This window comes from Myotis daubentonii, chromosome 9, assembly GCF_963259705.1.
Source record: "Myotis daubentonii chromosome 9, mMyoDau2.1, whole genome shotgun sequence".
NCBI lineage: Eukaryota > Metazoa > Chordata > Mammalia > Chiroptera > Vespertilionidae > Myotis > Myotis daubentonii.
The window spans coordinates 84,585,416-84,602,340 of record NC_081848.1 but is presented as its reverse complement, the minus strand read 5'-3'; the positions used below and the strand labels follow the sequence as shown (position 1 = coordinate 84,602,340).

The 16,925-nt window shown below is 64.5% G+C and overlaps 2 protein-coding genes across 8 annotated transcripts in view; both read right to left on the bottom strand.

Annotated features, from left to right (window-relative positions):
- Positions 1–16,925, bottom strand: part of LOC132241819 (tumor necrosis factor receptor superfamily member 6-like) — a 215,580-nt gene that overhangs the window by 120,978 nt on the left and 77,677 nt on the right. The window lies entirely within an intron of this gene.
- The window catches only part of SHANK2 (SH3 and multiple ankyrin repeat domains 2), a 178,489-nt gene that overhangs the window by 158,191 nt on the left and 3,373 nt on the right, over positions 1–16,925 (bottom strand). For all 7 annotated transcript variants that reach the window (XM_059710659.1, XM_059710660.1, XM_059710662.1 and 4 more), the window contains exons 2-7: positions 8,005–8,223; positions 3,999–4,202; positions 2,856–2,927; positions 2,380–2,488; positions 505–656; positions 65–232 (exon numbers count right to left, since the gene is read on the bottom strand). In XM_059710659.1, the coding sequence (XP_059566642.1) occupies positions 65–232; positions 505–656; positions 2,380–2,488; positions 2,856–2,927; positions 3,999–4,202; positions 8,005–8,211 (912 nt within the window). In that variant the 5' untranslated portion in view covers positions 8,212–8,223. The remainder of the gene's footprint in view (positions 1–64; positions 233–504; positions 657–2,379; positions 2,489–2,855; positions 2,928–3,998; positions 4,203–8,004; positions 8,224–16,925) is intronic.

Here is a 16,925-nt window from a genome sequence, read left to right as displayed (position 1 = left end):
CCGGGGGCCCTGCCCGCGAGGAGGCCGGGGAAACACCGCACAGCGGGCGCGGGCGTGGACCTACCTGGTGGATCTCGTGCCAGCCATTCTCGTCCCGGCAGCACACGGCCGCCCGCTCGTGCAGCAACAGCTCGCAGCAGTAGGGGTCGCCGCCCACGATGGCCGTGTGGTACAGCGGCGTGAGGCCGCAGCTGTCCTTGTAGTCCGGGGACGCACCCAGCTCTAAGAGGGTCTAGAGAAACAGGAGGGTCGGCGCTGGCCGCCGGGGGACACAGCCCAGGCCTGGAGCGGGCACAGAGGCCTGGGAACAGCCGCCTCTACGGCAGAAAACCAGGAGGCGCAGGAGAGCCAGGCACCCCCCTCTCCTGCCCCCACCCCCACCAGCCCCTCTCCAGCTGGCAGTTCAGGGTCACCTGGCATGGCTGTGAGTGGAGGTGGGGGGAAGGGGGACCAGGGAATCTGAGAGGTGGGGCATTCCCGGAGCAAGCTGGGCACAGACGGTACCTTGAGGGCCACCTGGTTCCTGGCGCGGGCGGCCTTGTGCAGGGCCGTCATCCCGTCCCTGGCGCGGAAGTCCAGGTGTGCCCCGCCGTTCCTCAGCGCTTTGATCACCTCCACTGAGTCGTCCAGCTGGGCCGCCAAGGTCAGGGGCGTCTCTGGGGGGACGCACACACCTCAGAGCCGGGCCTTGGGGTTGCCGCTCAGCCCGGGGCTCACGTAGCCAAATCTAAAGGGACCTGAGCATCGCGTCCCCCACACACCATGGGACGTCAACCGACATAAAGAAGGAAGTCCTGCCGTTGCAACAACATGGGTGGGCCTTGAGGGGATGATGCTCACGGGGACAGACAGACAGAAAGACAAAGCCGGGGCCACAGCCACAGAGGACGGGCTGGAGGCCGCCAGGGGCAGGAGGGGGCTGTGGACAGCCGGGGAGCGCACACTTCCTTCCGGCTACAAGGTGACGTGTGTGCAGCAGGTGGCGATGCTGCACTTTGTTTTTTTTTTTTTTTTTAAATATATTTTATTGATTTTTTACAGAGAGGAAGGGAGAGAGATAGAGAGTTAGAAACATCGATGAGAGAGAAACATCGATCAGCTGCCTCCTGCACATCTCCCATTGGAGATATGCCCGCAACCCAGGTACATGCCCTTGACCGGAATCGAACCTGGGACCTTTCAGTACGCAGGCCGATGCTCTATCCACTGAGCCAAACCGGTTTCGGCGGATGCTGCACTTTGAAAGCTGCTGCACGGCCGGCGTGGCTCAGTGGTTGAGGGTCGACCTATGAACCAGGAGGTCAGGGTTCGATTCCCGGTCAGGGCACAGGCCTGGGTTGTGGGCTCGATCCCCAGTGGGGGGCGTGCAGGAGGCAGCCGATCAGTAATTCTCTTGTCGTTGATGTTTCTATCTCTCTCTCTCTATCTCTCTCTCCCTCTCCCTTCCTCTCTGAAATCAATAAAAATATATTTAAAAAATAAAAAAAGTTGCTAAGAGAACAGATCATGAAGGTTCTCATAAGGAAAGACCGTAACCGCGCGAGGTGTGGGTGACAGGCGGACCGACGGTGTGGGCGTCCCACAGGCAGATACACATCCTGCGGGCACCCAACACTGACGCAACGTCGCAGGTCAGTCTTACGCCAATAAAACGGAGAAAAAGAGAAAAACTAAGATTAAATAAAAGCTAGTGCTCATTTGGAATTTAAAAAAAAAAAAAAGCCCTAGATGACTTGTTCAGTGGTTAGAGCGTCAACCTGGGGACTGAAGGGTCCCGGGTTCGATTCTGGTCAAGGGCACGGACCTCGGTTGCAGGCTTAATCCCCAGCACGTGCGGGAGGCAACCGATCCATGTGTGTCTCTCACATCAATGTTTCTCTCCCTCTCCCCCTCCCACCCTCTCCCTCTCTTAACAAATCAATGGAAAAACTATCCTCGGGTGAGGATTAACAATAAAGAGAAAAAGAAAGGAAGGGAGGGAAGGAGGGAGGGAGGGAGGGAGGGAGGAACCCCCAGCCCCAATGTCACTGGGGACCCTGAGAACCTGTGGCCATTTCATCCACACGAGGGAGGGGCTTGGTTCCCAGCGGGGGGGTGGGGGGGGGGCAAGACCCTTGCGGACACACAGCAGCTCCGTGCATGGCATCATTCATTCATTCATTCCTTCACTCAGTCAACAGGTATGTACTGAGCACGTGCGGACGCTGGAGACGCCGTGGGAGCGAACGCGGCTCACCCCCAGCTCACGGCGCAGCGAGAAAGCCCTGGAAAGCACAGTGGACCCTGGATGCCGCACACGCGTGCACTCGGAACCCAGTCACTGTGCGCGCCCCGAGCCCGTGCCTCCGGGAGGCCCGCTGAGGCCCTGGCCACGCTCACCCCCAGTCTCCAGGTCGTGGAAATTCGGGTCCAGGCCCCGGTCCAGCATCTTCACGATCTTCTCCACCGAGCGATGCTGAACGTAGTCCATGCATTTCCGCAGGTTGGTCTACGGGGGAGAAGGAAAAGCGAGAACCTCTCCACAAGAGACGCCGACAGAGGCCACGGGAAGGTCCTCACGGGCGCCTCAGGCCTCCACCACGGAGGGGGAGCCGCCCCTGACGGGGGCCCCCTGCCGACCCCGGGGCTGGCCAAGCGGCGGCTTTCTGCCGCGGATCCCAGGTGGAGCACGGAGCCCGCGCGTGGCTGCCGCAGCCGGCCTGTCCTGGGTGCACCCTCCCCGTTCCCGGTCCTTGCCGGGAGCCCGGGGACCGCTGTGCGGTGAGGTCGGGCGGGGAGAAGAACCTCCACCTGCAGAGCCGCCCTGAGCTCAGGAGAAGATGCCGCAGACAGTGCGGCGGCCGCCGAGCCCCTACCTTGGTGTGAAGCTTGGCCAGCTGCTTCTCGTCCAGATGGGACTGTTTGTACACCCGCTTCTTGTACCGGAACTGGCACCGAAACAGGGAAAAAGAACCAGTGAGTATTTCCCAGGCTGCTCAGAGGACCACCTTCTCCTCGCCAGTTCCCGGAGCGGGGCTCCAGCACCCTCCGGGGGTTACAGAAACGGCTGCATCGCACCCAGGGCCCAGGGCACGCGCAGGGAAGCGCCGCGGAGAGCCCGCAGCCGGGGCTCAAGGCCCGGAAAAGAGACAAAAGCAGCCCCAAGGGCGGAGGAGCAGGGGCCTCCGTGGGGAGCGGGCGCCTGCGCTGGGCGCTGCCCAGGAGCCACGACTCATTCCCGCAACCAGCAGCGCTTCCTTCGACCCGGAAGCTGCCTCCAGGAGCCGGAGCCTGTTCTGTGGAGACGAGGAACAGCGGGCGAGGGAGGCGCGGTGTCGCATCGGTGTGAGTGTAGGTGTCGGGTCCCGCGGCCTCCCAACCCCCAGGCCTCCCACCTCCTGCCTCTCCCGGGGCCCTGACCCCTTTGGGTCAGACGTGCCGGCAGCGACGCTCCAGGCTCAGGAGGACCTGACCGCGTGGGAGGCACCACGTTCTGAGCTGCAACCTCCGCTCAACCCCAGCCACACGGCACCTCTGACCGCGGAGCCGTCTCCCGTGGCCCAGAGGCTGCAGCCCCCCAGCCACACGGCACCTCTGACCGCGGAGCCGTCTCCCGTGGCCCAGAGGCTGAAGACCCCCAGCCCTCCCAATGGCTCGCGTGCGGGCTGCGATCTGCACGGAAACGCGGTCACTTCACACAGGCGATGCGGTGTGAGAGGAGAAATGGCCGCACTGCTGGCTACCTGTGCGACGGCCCTCACACATGTGCAAACACTCCGTCCCCTCGGGGTAGCAGCCCGGGCTCAGAGAGGCGGCCGGATCCGCATCCGGGACTGCAGGTCCCAGTGACGAGAGCCCGAGGGGGGCGTGCTGTGCGCACCCCAAGTCCCGCCCCCCATGCCCGTCAGATCTCCGTGGGAAACAAGCGCCCGCGAACGGCACCGCCCTCGGCAACCCCAGCAACGTCAGGTGCACCTCAGGGCCCGAGCTGGAACTTAGTGGGGGTCTCCCGTCGGTACCTCCAGAGAAGGCACGCCCGTGCCCGCGGGCTGCGGGTACTCGCGCAGGAGCCGCTCCTCGTCCAGGAACTTGCCGTCGCGCCCGTTGCTGGCCGGCTGGAACAGCCCGTAGTTCAGCACGTCCTTCAGGCTCTGGTTCAGCGAGCACAGGATCCGCTGCTTCGCCACCCACACCGTGGCGTCGGGGTTGAAGCGAAGGCACTTCTGCGGGAGGACAGCGACACGGGGTCGGTGACCCGGTGCCCCCGAGCGCCCGCCGGGCACGTGGCCGGAGACAGTGAAGGTCTCTGTCCCCACCCCCCGGCTTCTCGGATGGACAGCAAGGCCCTCTTATTGCTGTGGGGTGAGGAGGGGAGACACCTGGTCACTGTAAACGGGAAACGCTGAGATGGAGACACTGGTTTCTGTGGCCTGGACCCTCACCGATGACCTTCACCAATGACCCTCACCAAAGACCCTCACTGATGACCGATGACCCTCACCAAAGACCCTCACTGATGACCGATGACTCTCACCGATGACCCTCACCATGATTCTCATCGATGACCCTTCACCAATGACCCTCACCGATGGCTCTCACCAATGACCTTCATCAATAACCCTCACCAAAGACCCTCACTGATGACCGATGACTCTAATGACCCTCACCAATGATTCTCATCGATGACCCTTCACCAATGACCCTCACCAATGACCCTCACCAATGGCTCTCACCAATGACCTTCATCAATGACCCTCACCAATGACCCTCACCAGTGACCCTCACCGATGGCTCTCACCAATGACCTTCATCAATGACCCTCACCAATGACCCTCACCAGTGACCCTCACTGATGACCGATGACTCTCACCGATGACCCTCACCAATGACCCTCACCGATGACCTTCACTGATGACCTTCACCAATGACCCTCACCAATGACCTTTCACCGATGACCTTCACCAATGACTCTCACCAATGACCCAAATCTCCCGTCATCAATGACCGCCTCCACCCTGGGCGCCTCTCTCCTGTCGGCCTCTCAGAGTCCAGCGCCTGCTGGACACAGACCATCCACCCTCCCCACCAGGAGAGTGTCTGACTCCACAGGTCTGGCCGGGGCCCTACAACCTGCGTGTCTGCCACGTCCCAAGTGCAGGCCGTGGCCGCCGGTCTGGGAACACACCTGCAGAGCCACGGAGCGAGCAACCTGGAGGCGACTTCTCGTACAGCCCGCGCCCTTGGCTCTCTCAGATTCAGGTGGGCGTCCCGCCTGGGCCCCTCACGGGGCGAAGTCCAGCCACGCCCACTGCTCACAGCTTCCCACACCCGACACCCACCGACCACACAGCGAGGCAGGTCGGGGGAGCCACAGCACTGGCCACAGAGCTACACTTCACAGAGCTCAACATGTGGGCGGCGCCCCCACCCGATCGGGAGCGCTGTGACGCCGTCAAGAACGGGAGCGACTCGGGGTGGCCGCGTCCCCGTCCCCTCCCTGAGACTCCCCCGGGTGGGAGTCAAGCTGTTTCCCCCACACAGCCACTGGCAGGGCTCGGGGACCTGCTTCTTCCCGGGACGCATTCAGAGCCACATGAGGCTGGGCTGGCCCTGGGGCTGGGACCAGTTCCCACAGGGGGTATCTGCGTGTCTGGGGGGTGTGGGTATAGCCCCCCAACTGTCCCCCAGCTCAGGCCGGCCCCTGCCTGCTGGGTGAGGGGATCCGATCCCGGAGACAATGAGCTTGGCTCAGCAGGCGGCCAGGAGCCCCCACCCCCGCCCCCACCGCCCCGGGAAACGTGGTCCCTTTGGCTGAACGCTCCCTCTGTCCCTCTCCGGGGTCAAAGGCTGCATGACTCAGCAAAATGCCAACAATTGTTGAACAAGAGACTTCAAATGAACGGGTTCTGTGCTCGTAAATGAGACCTGGATACAGTTTTTTAAAGGTGACCCCTGGCTGAGAGCGGGGGGGGGGGGGGGGGGGGAAGGGGGGACAGGTGGGGGGACAGGCCAGGCGGGTTAGAGGCTCAGGGCATCTGCTGTGGTGGAGGGAGCTCTCAGCTTTGGAGCGAGAAGGTGTTAGGGTGGAAATGAGATCTGGGCCCTCGCGGGAGGCGGGAGCTGGAGATGTGAGCGAGGACACCCACGCCCTTCGCACAGATGCGGCAGGAGGGCTGGGTGTGCGAAGAACAGAGAGCGCCCGGGCCTCCCCAGCGTCACTGGGGGGGGGGGGGGGGGATGACTCTGCTGGAAGGGGAAACCAGCTGGGGCAGGAGGGAGCCTGGGGCAGGAGCCAGGCCTGGGGCAGGAGGGATGCCACAAGGAACAAGGCAGAAGGCACCCCCACCGGCGGCGTCCCCTCTGGACAGATGCCCCCGGGACCAAGGACAGGCCTGGGACTACAAGGAGGGGCTGCCACAGACTCAGGACTCCTGGAAGGAGACACAGCGCTACCCCCCAGGGGCCGGGGGGCTGAGTCAGACACCTGCCCAGCAACGTGCCAACGGGGGCTTGTCAAGGTCACAACCGCTCCCCTCAAGGTCGGAACCTCTCCCGCCCAGGCCTTCTAGAACCCTCTCCCAGAATGGAGGCCCCTCCGCGTCTTTGCAGACCAAGAGGACGGGGGGGGGGGGGGGGGGGGCGCTCCTGGTCCTCGGCCGCCGCCTGAGATAATGGCTCAGAAAGCAGCGCCCAGACAGGTGCCGGCCCCCAGCAGCCAGAACCCCGGACCTCGGAGCAAAAGCAAGTGGCCGCCGTGTCTGCGAGGAGACGGCCAAGAAGGGCTTAGGGACCGAAGGAGGCCTTGCTGCAAGGGCTCCGTCTGGATCACCGACAAGCCCATGGGACATCCATCGGAAGCAAGAGATGGATTAGGGAGCGTCCATCAGCTGACAGGGGGCGGGGCCGCGAGAGGCAGGGGCCTGGGGCTGCTTTGGGGAGAGATTGGGGGGGGGGCAGGGACTGTATGACCCCTGAGGTCAGGGCAGCAGCTGCCTGCTCCCTCCTGAATGAAAGCGCCAACTCCAGCGCATTTACCTAACAGACGGGAACACTGACTAAAGCAACAGTGGGGAGAACTCGCTCCCTGGGCACCTGCCAGGAGGTGGGCCGGGCCCCTACACCTCCTTATCTGGTGGGCACGGGCGCGCGCAGTGGGGATGGGAGGGCGCAGTGGGGATGGGCACGCACAGTGGGTAAGGCATGCGCAGTGGGGATGGGCACGTGCAGTGGGGATGGGCACGCGTAGTGGGGGTGGGAAGGCACAGTGGGGATGGGCGCGCGCAGTGGGGAAGGCACGCGCAGTGGGGATGGGCACGAGGCAACGGAGCTGCTGGTGCCACTCGTGGGTGGAGGTGGGCACAGGGCCGGAGTTGTGCACACGCAGGAGCCCCGTCACCGTCTCACGCTTTCCTCTGGGCTGTACTGGGGACATGACGCTCAGTGTGGATTCGAGACGGGACAGCTGTGCAGGGGCAGCCCCGTCCACTCCCTCACTCCGCCCCCGGAAACAGAGCCACCGAGGAACCGGTTCCCATTGACTCCGGCGCACGCCGCCTGCTCAGGAGGCCAAGTGCCCACACCGGTGCCAGCGCACGCCCACGGGGAGCCCTGCGCGCTGCCCTGCCGTCCAGAGAGCGGAGGCCGCGTCCCCGGCCACTCCCTGCCGACGCCACGGCTCTCACTCAGGGTTCTAACTCCAGGCCCTGGAGGTGTGAGGCTCAGAGACAGAGTCACTCGCAAGGGCGAGGGCCGCACCTGGGGCGAGAGGACACACCTGGCCGCGCACCAGGCCCACGCGTGTGCCCGGACCTGCCGCCCAGCAGGTGACAGTCTAGGAATGGCACCTGCACCACGCGGCCAGCAGGTGGCGCAGCGGACTGGCCGCAGCGTTTCTCTGATGGGAGCGACCCCTGCCCTGCCTTTTGCCTCTGGGAGGAGATGCTCTGACGGAGCCTGGGCCCACCCGCCAGGCAGGGAGCCGGTGGGAGGGGAAGACCTGGGTGCCTGTGGAGGGGACAGGCTCACCGTCTGCTGCAGGTCCTGGATGAGGATGCGGATGACCAGCGTGTGGCCCTGGCCCTCCTCCGTCCGGGCGCCGCCCGGCTTCCCCGCCGTGGCCCGGATGGTGTCGTAGATGGTCTCCTCCTTGGAGCTGTCCGACTCGGAGCCCAGGGAGTAGTCGGACACGCTCTGGGCCATCTCGTCCTCGCTGGACGTGGGGCTGCGCGGCATGGTGCCCGGCGCCTGGGAGGGGGACGGAAATGTTAAGGACAGACGCCCGGTGTCAGGTCGGCCTTCGTCGCTGTGGGGTCGCAGGGCCCGGTGTGAGCACTCACGGTCTCAAAGGGGGTGACAGCAGGCGCCCCACGCCTCCCGGGCCAAGTCCGGACCAGGCACAGCTGGGACCGGGCAAGCTCTGCCCACTGCTGGCACCAGATTGAAAGGAGCCCTGGCCTGGCCGCTGGCGGGGCTCAGTGGTTGAGTGTGTCGACCTGTGAACCAGGAGGTCACAGTTCAATTCCCGGTCAGGGCACGTGCCTGGGTTGCGGGCTCGATCCCAGTGGGGAGCGTGCAGGAGGCAGCCGGTCCATGATTCTCATCACTGATGTCTCTATCTCTCTCTCCCTCTCCCTTCCTCTCTAAAAGCAATAAAAATATATTTTAAAAAATAAACAAAAGGAGCCCTCACGAGCCGCAGCCCTGGCCAGGGTGCAGGGACCAACCAGGGGCCGGGCAGTTTGAAACTTTCCAGGACTTTCCAGGGGAGAGGAAACGCTCGCCCTGTCGCGGCAGGGAGTGCGGCTCAGGTCGCAGTGGTGTCGCGTTCACGCCACGTGGACCCTCAGCCACGCACAGAGCAGGAACAGGAAGCTGCAAAACTGGAGCCCACGGGCAGGGCCAGCCCAGGACTGAGCCCGCCCAGCAGGGCCCCGGGGTCCCCGAGAGTCCGTGGAGCTGGGGTACAGCCTCCTCCCTATCCAGGCAATGATGTCCCCGCAAAGGCCCAGGCTGGGGCGCCGACTCCGCCCCGCACGGCTCAGCGGGCGCACAGAGGACACCGTGACCCCCAGCTCTGGGCAGGGGCCCAGAAAGGAGGGGATGAAAGCCGGTGAGAACCAGGGCTGCCGGGAGCGGGTGGAGGCCGGGTCACAGCGCCTCCTCTCCTCCGAGGACTCTGATACGAGAGGCCAAGGCCACACGCACAGGACGAGCCACAAGGGCGTCCCTTTGACGACAGGGCAGGCGTGGGCCCCTGTGGTCCAGGGTCTGCCTGCTTGGGCGCGATCGCTCTCCCACGGACAGCACAGCCTGGGAGGGAGCGGGCCCCTGCACGCAAGGACCCCGCACATACATTCCTGAGGAGAGGAGGGCACTCACACACATCACCCGGGGGCGGGCGGAGGGACAGACGGAGGGGTGTGGGGGAGACAGAGCCGCCCGGGGAGTGGCCGTGTCCCAGGAGGCTGTAACACCACTTGTAACATTTTATTTCCTTAAAAACCGTCTCTGCAAATGTCAGGCTTTGATAAAGCTGGGGCGGGGGGGGGGTGAGCTACATTATCCTGTACCCTTTTCTCTGCGCTGGAAACAGCTCCCGGGAGAAGGGAGGGAGGGAGGGCGGAGGGGAGGGGCGAGGAGGGGGAAGCATCCCAGGCGTCTCCACTGCGCAGCCTGCGGAGCGGAGCGGGCGCTGGGCCGGAGCGGCCAGGTGTGCACTGCCGCCACCACCACCACCACCACCGGGGGCTCTCCCAGCCCCTCCCACTGTCCCAGGGACTCACGACACAGGCACAGGCCACCCCCACCCCAGAGACACGGAGGGGCCACCCCCACCCCAGAGACACGGAGGGGCCACACCCACCCCAGAGACACGGAGGGGCCACCCCCGAGACGCCGCCCCGAGGCATCGAGGGCCTGGAGACCAGCCAGGTGGGGCCGCTGTTCTGTGCGGCCGCCCAGGGTGCTCAGTGCTTCGTTGTCTGGAGGTTCCACAGGAAAACCGTGTGGGGACCGCGGCGACCCCTGGCCCCGCCCCCGCCCCCTCCCCCCACAGGTGTCCTCGGATCCCACCTGCCGGGCGACAGAGCTCAGACCGTCCATCCTTCCGTCCTTCCCTAAACCCCCTGCAGACCAGCCAGGGTCACCGGCCGGTTAACTGATCAAACAGCAGCTTTTCTTTCTGAAATAAAAATTCCAGTCCCCGGGCAATGCCCACGTCCCCGTCATAGCGCAGGGAGGCCCTGCATCACCGAGGCCTGGGACTCTCAGCGCGGGCACCGCGAGGGAAGAGCGCGTCGGGGGCGGGAATCCGTCCGTCCGTCTGTCGGAGCGAGGTGGCCGCGGCTGGAACGCCCGGGGCGACAGGCTCAGGGTGCGGCCTCTCCTCCCCCTCCGGCCGCGGAGCCGGCGTGCGGGCGCCCGGTAATCACAGGCGGCGGCACCTGGCGCCCGCCCTGGTGGCTCCCTAATTACAGCGCAGGAGCGGCCGTGCGAGGCGTTACAGCCGTGTGGGTCCACACCGGCAGGCGGGGCACCGTGACACGTGACATGAGCGTGAAGTGACCGGCACCGTGCCGTGCTGTCTGCATGACGATTCCCGCCCTGGCCCGGCTTTGAAAACACACCACCAGCACCAGGGACCCCGAGTGAGTGTCTGGGAGGCCGGTCCAGGCTGTCGCTAAGCTCCCGGGCGACTGTGATGACAGCCACAGCGCCAGGTGCCCTCGAGCCCCGTCTGCAGCTGTAACTTTAAAGACTCGCAGTGGCAGAGACACAGAGGTGCACCCAGCCTTCCCTGGGGGCTGGGGGTCATGACCTGGGGTGAAGGTCATGGCATTGGGGGTCAGGGTCATGACCTGGAGGTGAGGGTCGTGATCTGAGGGTGAGGGTCATGACCTGGGGTGAGGGGTCATGTCCTGGCGCTCTGGACAGCGGGAGAGGTGCCGTGTCGCCACATCCAAGGGACCACCCAGCAGACACCGGAGCTGGGCCCTGATGCTCCGGTTCAGGTGGCTCCTCCCTCCCCTGCTCACCCTCTGTTGCCTGCAAACACAACGGGCGCCGAGAGAAAGCGGGCAGGGTGCGAAGACGGTGCAGTCCCACTCCCAGGCCAGGGCCACCGCTAACGAGGAGCCCGCGGGCGGGTCGATGGCAAGCCAGGGCGGGCAGGAGTGGCCGCGAGTGAGGCACTGGGGACCGCCAGTGGCCGAGGCACCCTGCCCGCCGCCCCGCCGCTCCCTCACAGGAGGGGTGTGGCCCCAGAAAGCCCCTGGGCTTCGGGGTAGCACAGGCCTCAGTGTCAGCATCTGATAAATGGGCACATGCAGAGCCGCCCGGAGCAGACACAGCACACGGAGCCCACAGAACTCGGAGGTGTGGGCGGGCTGGGGGCCGGGGCGACAGGGGCCGCACCACAGGGCCCCGTGACCGGCCCTGGGGCGGGGTTAGCCGGCCGGACGTCAGGGCACGCCTGGAGTGCCAGCGCTGCGCCTGGCTATGCCTGGCCACTTTGCAGCCGCGTACAACAGTCTCCGCGGGGACCTGGGCCTGAACGGGGGTGTGTACAACCCGGAGGGTCTTTGTAGGAAACCAGGGCGGGCGGGTCTGAGGCTGTTTCAGCTAAAACCAAACTCAAACCAAAACTGACAGCCGGAGGCAGCGCCCCGCGTCGCCCCAGCTCCCCGGACCCCCCATCTGGCAGCTGGCCCGGCACGAGGACCCCGCCTCACCGCTCACAGTGGCTGGGTGACGGTCACACGTGGCACCTCTGCTGCCCAAGCTCAGAGGCAGGGGCCCTGCTGGACGGGCTGAGGAGCCGGGCGGCAGCCAGAGGCGGAGAGGAGGCCGTCTGCACCCCGGTTCATTCCAGATCCATCCCAGGAGGCCGAGGCCTGCACGGGGTCCTGACCTCACATGGGCCTGGCCTCCTGGATCGGCAGGTCCCTGGGAAACGCACACACCTGGGGGTGTTTACTTATTAACCCCGGACGACGCGGGGAGCACGGGGCGGGTCCGCCCGCGTTCGGCATAAACAGCAGCTCCATTTCACGCTGCATCTCCCATGGGTGGCAGGAGGAAGACAGTGGAAAGCGGGCCGTCTGAATTCCCACGGAGCCGGAGCCGGAGCCGGGCGCCCTGCGTCTCAGCAGACCCCGGTGGTGGGGGAGGCTGCACAGAGCGGAGGGAGGAGCAGCACAGCCAGCCGGGGAGGGCGGGTAAGGCCGCCTGTGGGCCAACTATGTCTGGGGGGGGGGGGGGGGGCGGGGCGCGACCTCAAGCTATAAAAACAGGTCGATAGAGTCCAATGACTCTCGGAACGTGTTTGGTCTCACGGACCCTGCCAAGGTCCCAGTTAACGAGGAAAAGGAAAACAGTGGCAGGAAGCCCTGGCCGGTGTGCCCAGTGGTTAGAGCAGGGCTGGGCAAACTTTTTGACTCGAGGGCCACAATGGGTTCTTAAACTGGACTGGAGGGCCGGAACAAAAGCATGGATGGAGTGTTCGTGTGAACTAATATAAATTCAAAGTAAGCATCATTACATAAAAGGGTACGGTTTTTGGGTTTTTTTAGTTTTATTCATTTCAAACGGGCCGGATCCCGCCCGCGGGCCGTAGTTTGCCCACGGCTGGGTTAGAGCGTCAGCCTGCGGACCAAAGGGTCTCACGCTCGATTCCGGGTCAAGGGCTCGGACCTCAGTTGCAGGTTCGACCCCCCAGTCCCAGTCGGGCATGTGCAGGAGGCAACCAGTTGATGTGTCTCTCTCACATCAACGCTTTTCTCTCTAGCTCTCCCTTTCCTCCCTCCCTCCCACTCTCTCTAAAGATCAATGGGAAAAAAATAACCTCGTGAGGATTAGAAAAATAATAAGTAAATAAAGTGATGGCAGGAAACGAGAGTTTAACAAAGACTCCGAATGGGGCTGCGAAGGTGCCCAAGGGAAGCCAAGTCTTAGAGCGGCCCTCGCAGCCCGGAAGCATCTGATGGACGGACAGCCGGATCGACGTCCCTGCTCGGGGCTCTCCAGCCACAGCGCAAAGAGGAAACGGCCTGAGACGGACGCAATACGGACAGCCACGTCCAGCCGCGTGGCTCAGGGGTGGGGCGTCGACCTATGAACCAGCAGGTCAGGGTTCGATTCCCGGTCAGGGCACAGGCCCTGCTTGCAGCCGATCGCTGAGTCTCTCTCCTCATTGATGTTTCTCTCTCCCTCCCTCTCCCTTCCTCTCTGAGATCAATTAAAAAAAAAGACACCCCAACACCTCCTGGCGGAAGCCGGCTTCACCAGGTTAGAGCTGCAAGGCCTACACAGTCCGCTTCTAAGAAGGCGGAGGCTCCGTGGGCTCTGGTTTGTAGTATTTTAAAAATAGCTTTATTCGCGAGGAATCGCAAATAGACGCCCGAGGTGCTTGGGAGCAAGAGGCTGTGACGCCCACTTATCCTGTGCACTCAAAAGTACAAGCCTCCGCTCCCCCAAGCAGCCAGGACTGAGGGCCCCGCACGGAGCTCTGTGCGGCACCAACACTCGGGTCAAGGTCAAGGTCAAGGTCAAGGCCGGGGACTGAGCCCAGCCTGCGGGAACCCATGGAACTGGAGCTGAATACTCGGTTCTGTCCACTGGAGGGGAGGACGGAGAACGCGGGGCTGACGGCAGGTTCGGGGTGCGGGGGGCGTGTTTCGGGGAAGGTGGGAAGGTCACAGGAAAGCACACCAGGTCGCCTGGTGTTTGTTTAATCCGAGTCTCCGCCCAGCGGCCTTAAGCATCCACTGAGAGGCGCCTGCTGACGGGCCGTCAAGGGGGTGGGGCCTCGGCCGAGAGTCCTCTCGGGTTAAACACTCCAGCACTGCGGGGACCCCCCTGCTCCCCCCGCTCCCCCCGCCGTGACGGAGGCTGTGGAGAAAGGGCTGCTAACCGGTGGCTGAATGAATATCCCATCTCCCCCTGCCCTCCCTTCTCCCTCTTCAATAAAAGATGGCAGGGTAACATTTCAAATCCACACACACACACACCCGCCAGCAACATCCACCTGAGGGCCCAGAGCGCCCCCCCCCGGCCCCCGCACACCCCACGGCCCGGCCGCCATCTGGAGCCCTGGGGATGGGGTGGGGGGAGTCCACTCGCTGGGGCCCCCACAGGACCCCCAGTGAGGCACAGTGTGGGGCCCGATCCCCGGTCCCTGTGCCCACGGGGGGTGAGGAGCTATGGAGGCCCCCAGGCTGCCCATGTCCCCACAATGACAGCAGGTGACCTGGGAGGGGGCTGCCCGGTGCCCCATCACCTGAGCCCCCACAACACTCAGCGCACCCCCCCCAGACCAGGCCAGAGGCTGTGCAGGGACCAGGTTGCAGTGGGAAGCCACAGGGGGCTGTGCCTGACCCCCAGGGCCCAACAGACCCTACTCACGGGGGCGGGGTGGGGCCAGCGATCAGAAAGCAGGTCCGGCCCCCCCTCAGCGAAACTACAAACCCCCCGTCTGACAGCCACGGGTTCCAGCCACAAAGGCCATTCCCTAGTGGCCACAGTTTTAAAAAGAAAAGAAAAAGGAGCCATGGAAACGAATACTCAAAAAATATTTTATTGAACCCAATGCATGCAGAATGTCACCATTTCCCCACGTGGCTCCAGCCGCGTGTCCAGGGCTCACAGCCACGGGTGGCTGGTGCCCGCTCCAGGCACAATCACAGAGGGCTGGGCGCCGGCCTGGGGTCCCTCGTCAGGAAGCCTCTGCCCCCCACGCTGACCATGACGCCCCTCAGCACTCCAGTGCCCCTGGGACTGACCAGCAGGGTCCCCGCGTCTGTCAGGCCCGCGCTGGCCGGGCCGGGGGCGCCCTGGGCTGCCCATCCCTCTGAGCTGGCTGATTTCTCCACCACGACACGGAGCGATTTGCAGCGTGGCTGCGCGCGGTCGGGCCGAAATCAAAGCTTGTTTTTAAGGGACGGTAAACACCGTGCGGACTTAGAGCTGGGACCCAGAGACCAGGGGACAGGAGGGAGGCCCAGCCAAGAACCAATCCCCAGATGAACCGGGGGGTGGGCCTAGGGCGGACGGTGGCGGGGGGGGGGGATGCAGTGGGGGTGGGGTGCACGGGGCTGACAAAAATCAGGGGCCGGACCAGAGTCACTCAGGCCTCAGACCCGGCGCTAACTGCTGATGGGTTTGTAAAAGACAAATGAGAAGCGAGGTATTAAAATGATTAGTAAGCGGGCGCGGGAATGTCCGATGGCGACGGGAGGGCTGACCGGGAAAACACACGTCACGCAGGGAAAGGACGAGCACCTGGACCACATCCGAGCGTCGAACTTCCCTTTCCCCCTGTTCATCCTCACCTGACGGTCTATTTTTCTGTTGATTTTTTTTAGAGAGAGTGGGAGGGGCGGAGAGAGAGAGAGAGACACGGATGTGAGAGAGACACATCGACGGCTGCCTCCCGCACACGCCCCGACTGGGGCCGGGGATCAAACCTGCGATCCAGGTACGTGCCCCTGACTGGGAATCGAACCCGAGACCCTTCAGTGCGGGGACCGATGCTCTAACCACTGAGCAGCCAGCCAGGGCCCAATGTAAACCTTTAGGACAGAAAGCTACGCGGTCGGCCAGGCCAGGTCGAAGCGGATCCCGGGTGAACGCAGAGCGTCTGCGAATCAGCAAGAAGCCGACGGCCCCTCGTCGGGAGCGTGGAGACCGGAAGCTCAGGCAGGTGGGGGGGGGGGGGGGACGGAGCGGCCGAGGACCCGGAAGGTGCTCTGGATCAGAGAAAACCGAGTCCAAACGAGAGGGCCTTTGCCGCCCGTGGGCCGGGCCTGGTGTAACCAGACAGCACTGCCGGTGCGGACGGGGCCCAGGGAGTCCCCCTCAGCCCCCCACCTCCTGTGCCCCTGGATGACAGCGTGGGCCACCCCTCGGGGAACAATCAAGGAGAGGCATGAAGGTTAACCCTGGGGAACCAGATGGCAGCAGGGTCCCCGTCTGCTAAGTGGTCAGTCTCATTGGAAACCGTCACCCTTGCCCGCCCGGCGTGGCTCAGGGGTTGAGCGCTGACCTAGGAACCAGGAGGTCATGGTTTGGTCCCGGCAGGGCACAGGCCCAGGTTGCTGGCTCCATCCCCAGTGGGGGGGGCGTGCGGGAGACAGCTGATCGCTGATTCTCTCTCCTCGTTGATGTTTCTATCTCTCCCTCCCTCTCTCCCTAAAGTCAATAAAAAGCATATTTTTTAAAACATCCTCCTGCCTGCTTTTCTGCTCCGCCCCTACCCTCCCCCCACAGCCCCCGCCCAGCGCAGAGCCCCCCTCGGGCCTCGAGAAAATGCCCGGATGAACCAAAGCCCAGGGCACCCTGCCCCAGTGCCGGCGCCCTCGAACCCGAGCACTAGCCCGAGAACGGCTTCTGCCCCCGTGATCCCCAATGCTCGGGGCGGGGGGGTAGGGGGGCCCCTCGGGTCACACTGGGACTTCCGAGGCCCGGCTGCTGGGCACCTGGACCCTCCCGAGGTGCCCGGGGTGCCTGCGGGAGGCAGAGGCCGGGCCAGGGCAGGCTACTCCCACTCCCCCTGCAGGGCTGACATGAGAGGCTCCCGGGGGAGGGGGGGGCGGGGGCACACTCCTCCCTCCAGCCCCTGGAGACAACCTTCTCCCCGAACCACCACCGCAGGGCTCAGCCCGGCCAGCACAGCGCCGGCAGCGGGGGCGGCAAACGACGAAGCGGCCGGCAGGTGCGAGCTCCGGTCCACGCCTGGAGGCCCCTCTGTCCGCGGCCCCTCTGCCCACCCTCAGCCCGTCTCCTGAGGACCCCCCCTCGGTCGCTGCATCGGGTGTGGAGAGCTGCTCTCCCCTTGGGCCACTCTGCCTCCTCCGGGTCCCCCAGCCCCGCACATGTACCCCTTGCTGACTTCTGAGCACAGCCTCCTCCTTCCCAGGAGCCGCCTGGTGACAGCCGCCACCCCGCCAGGC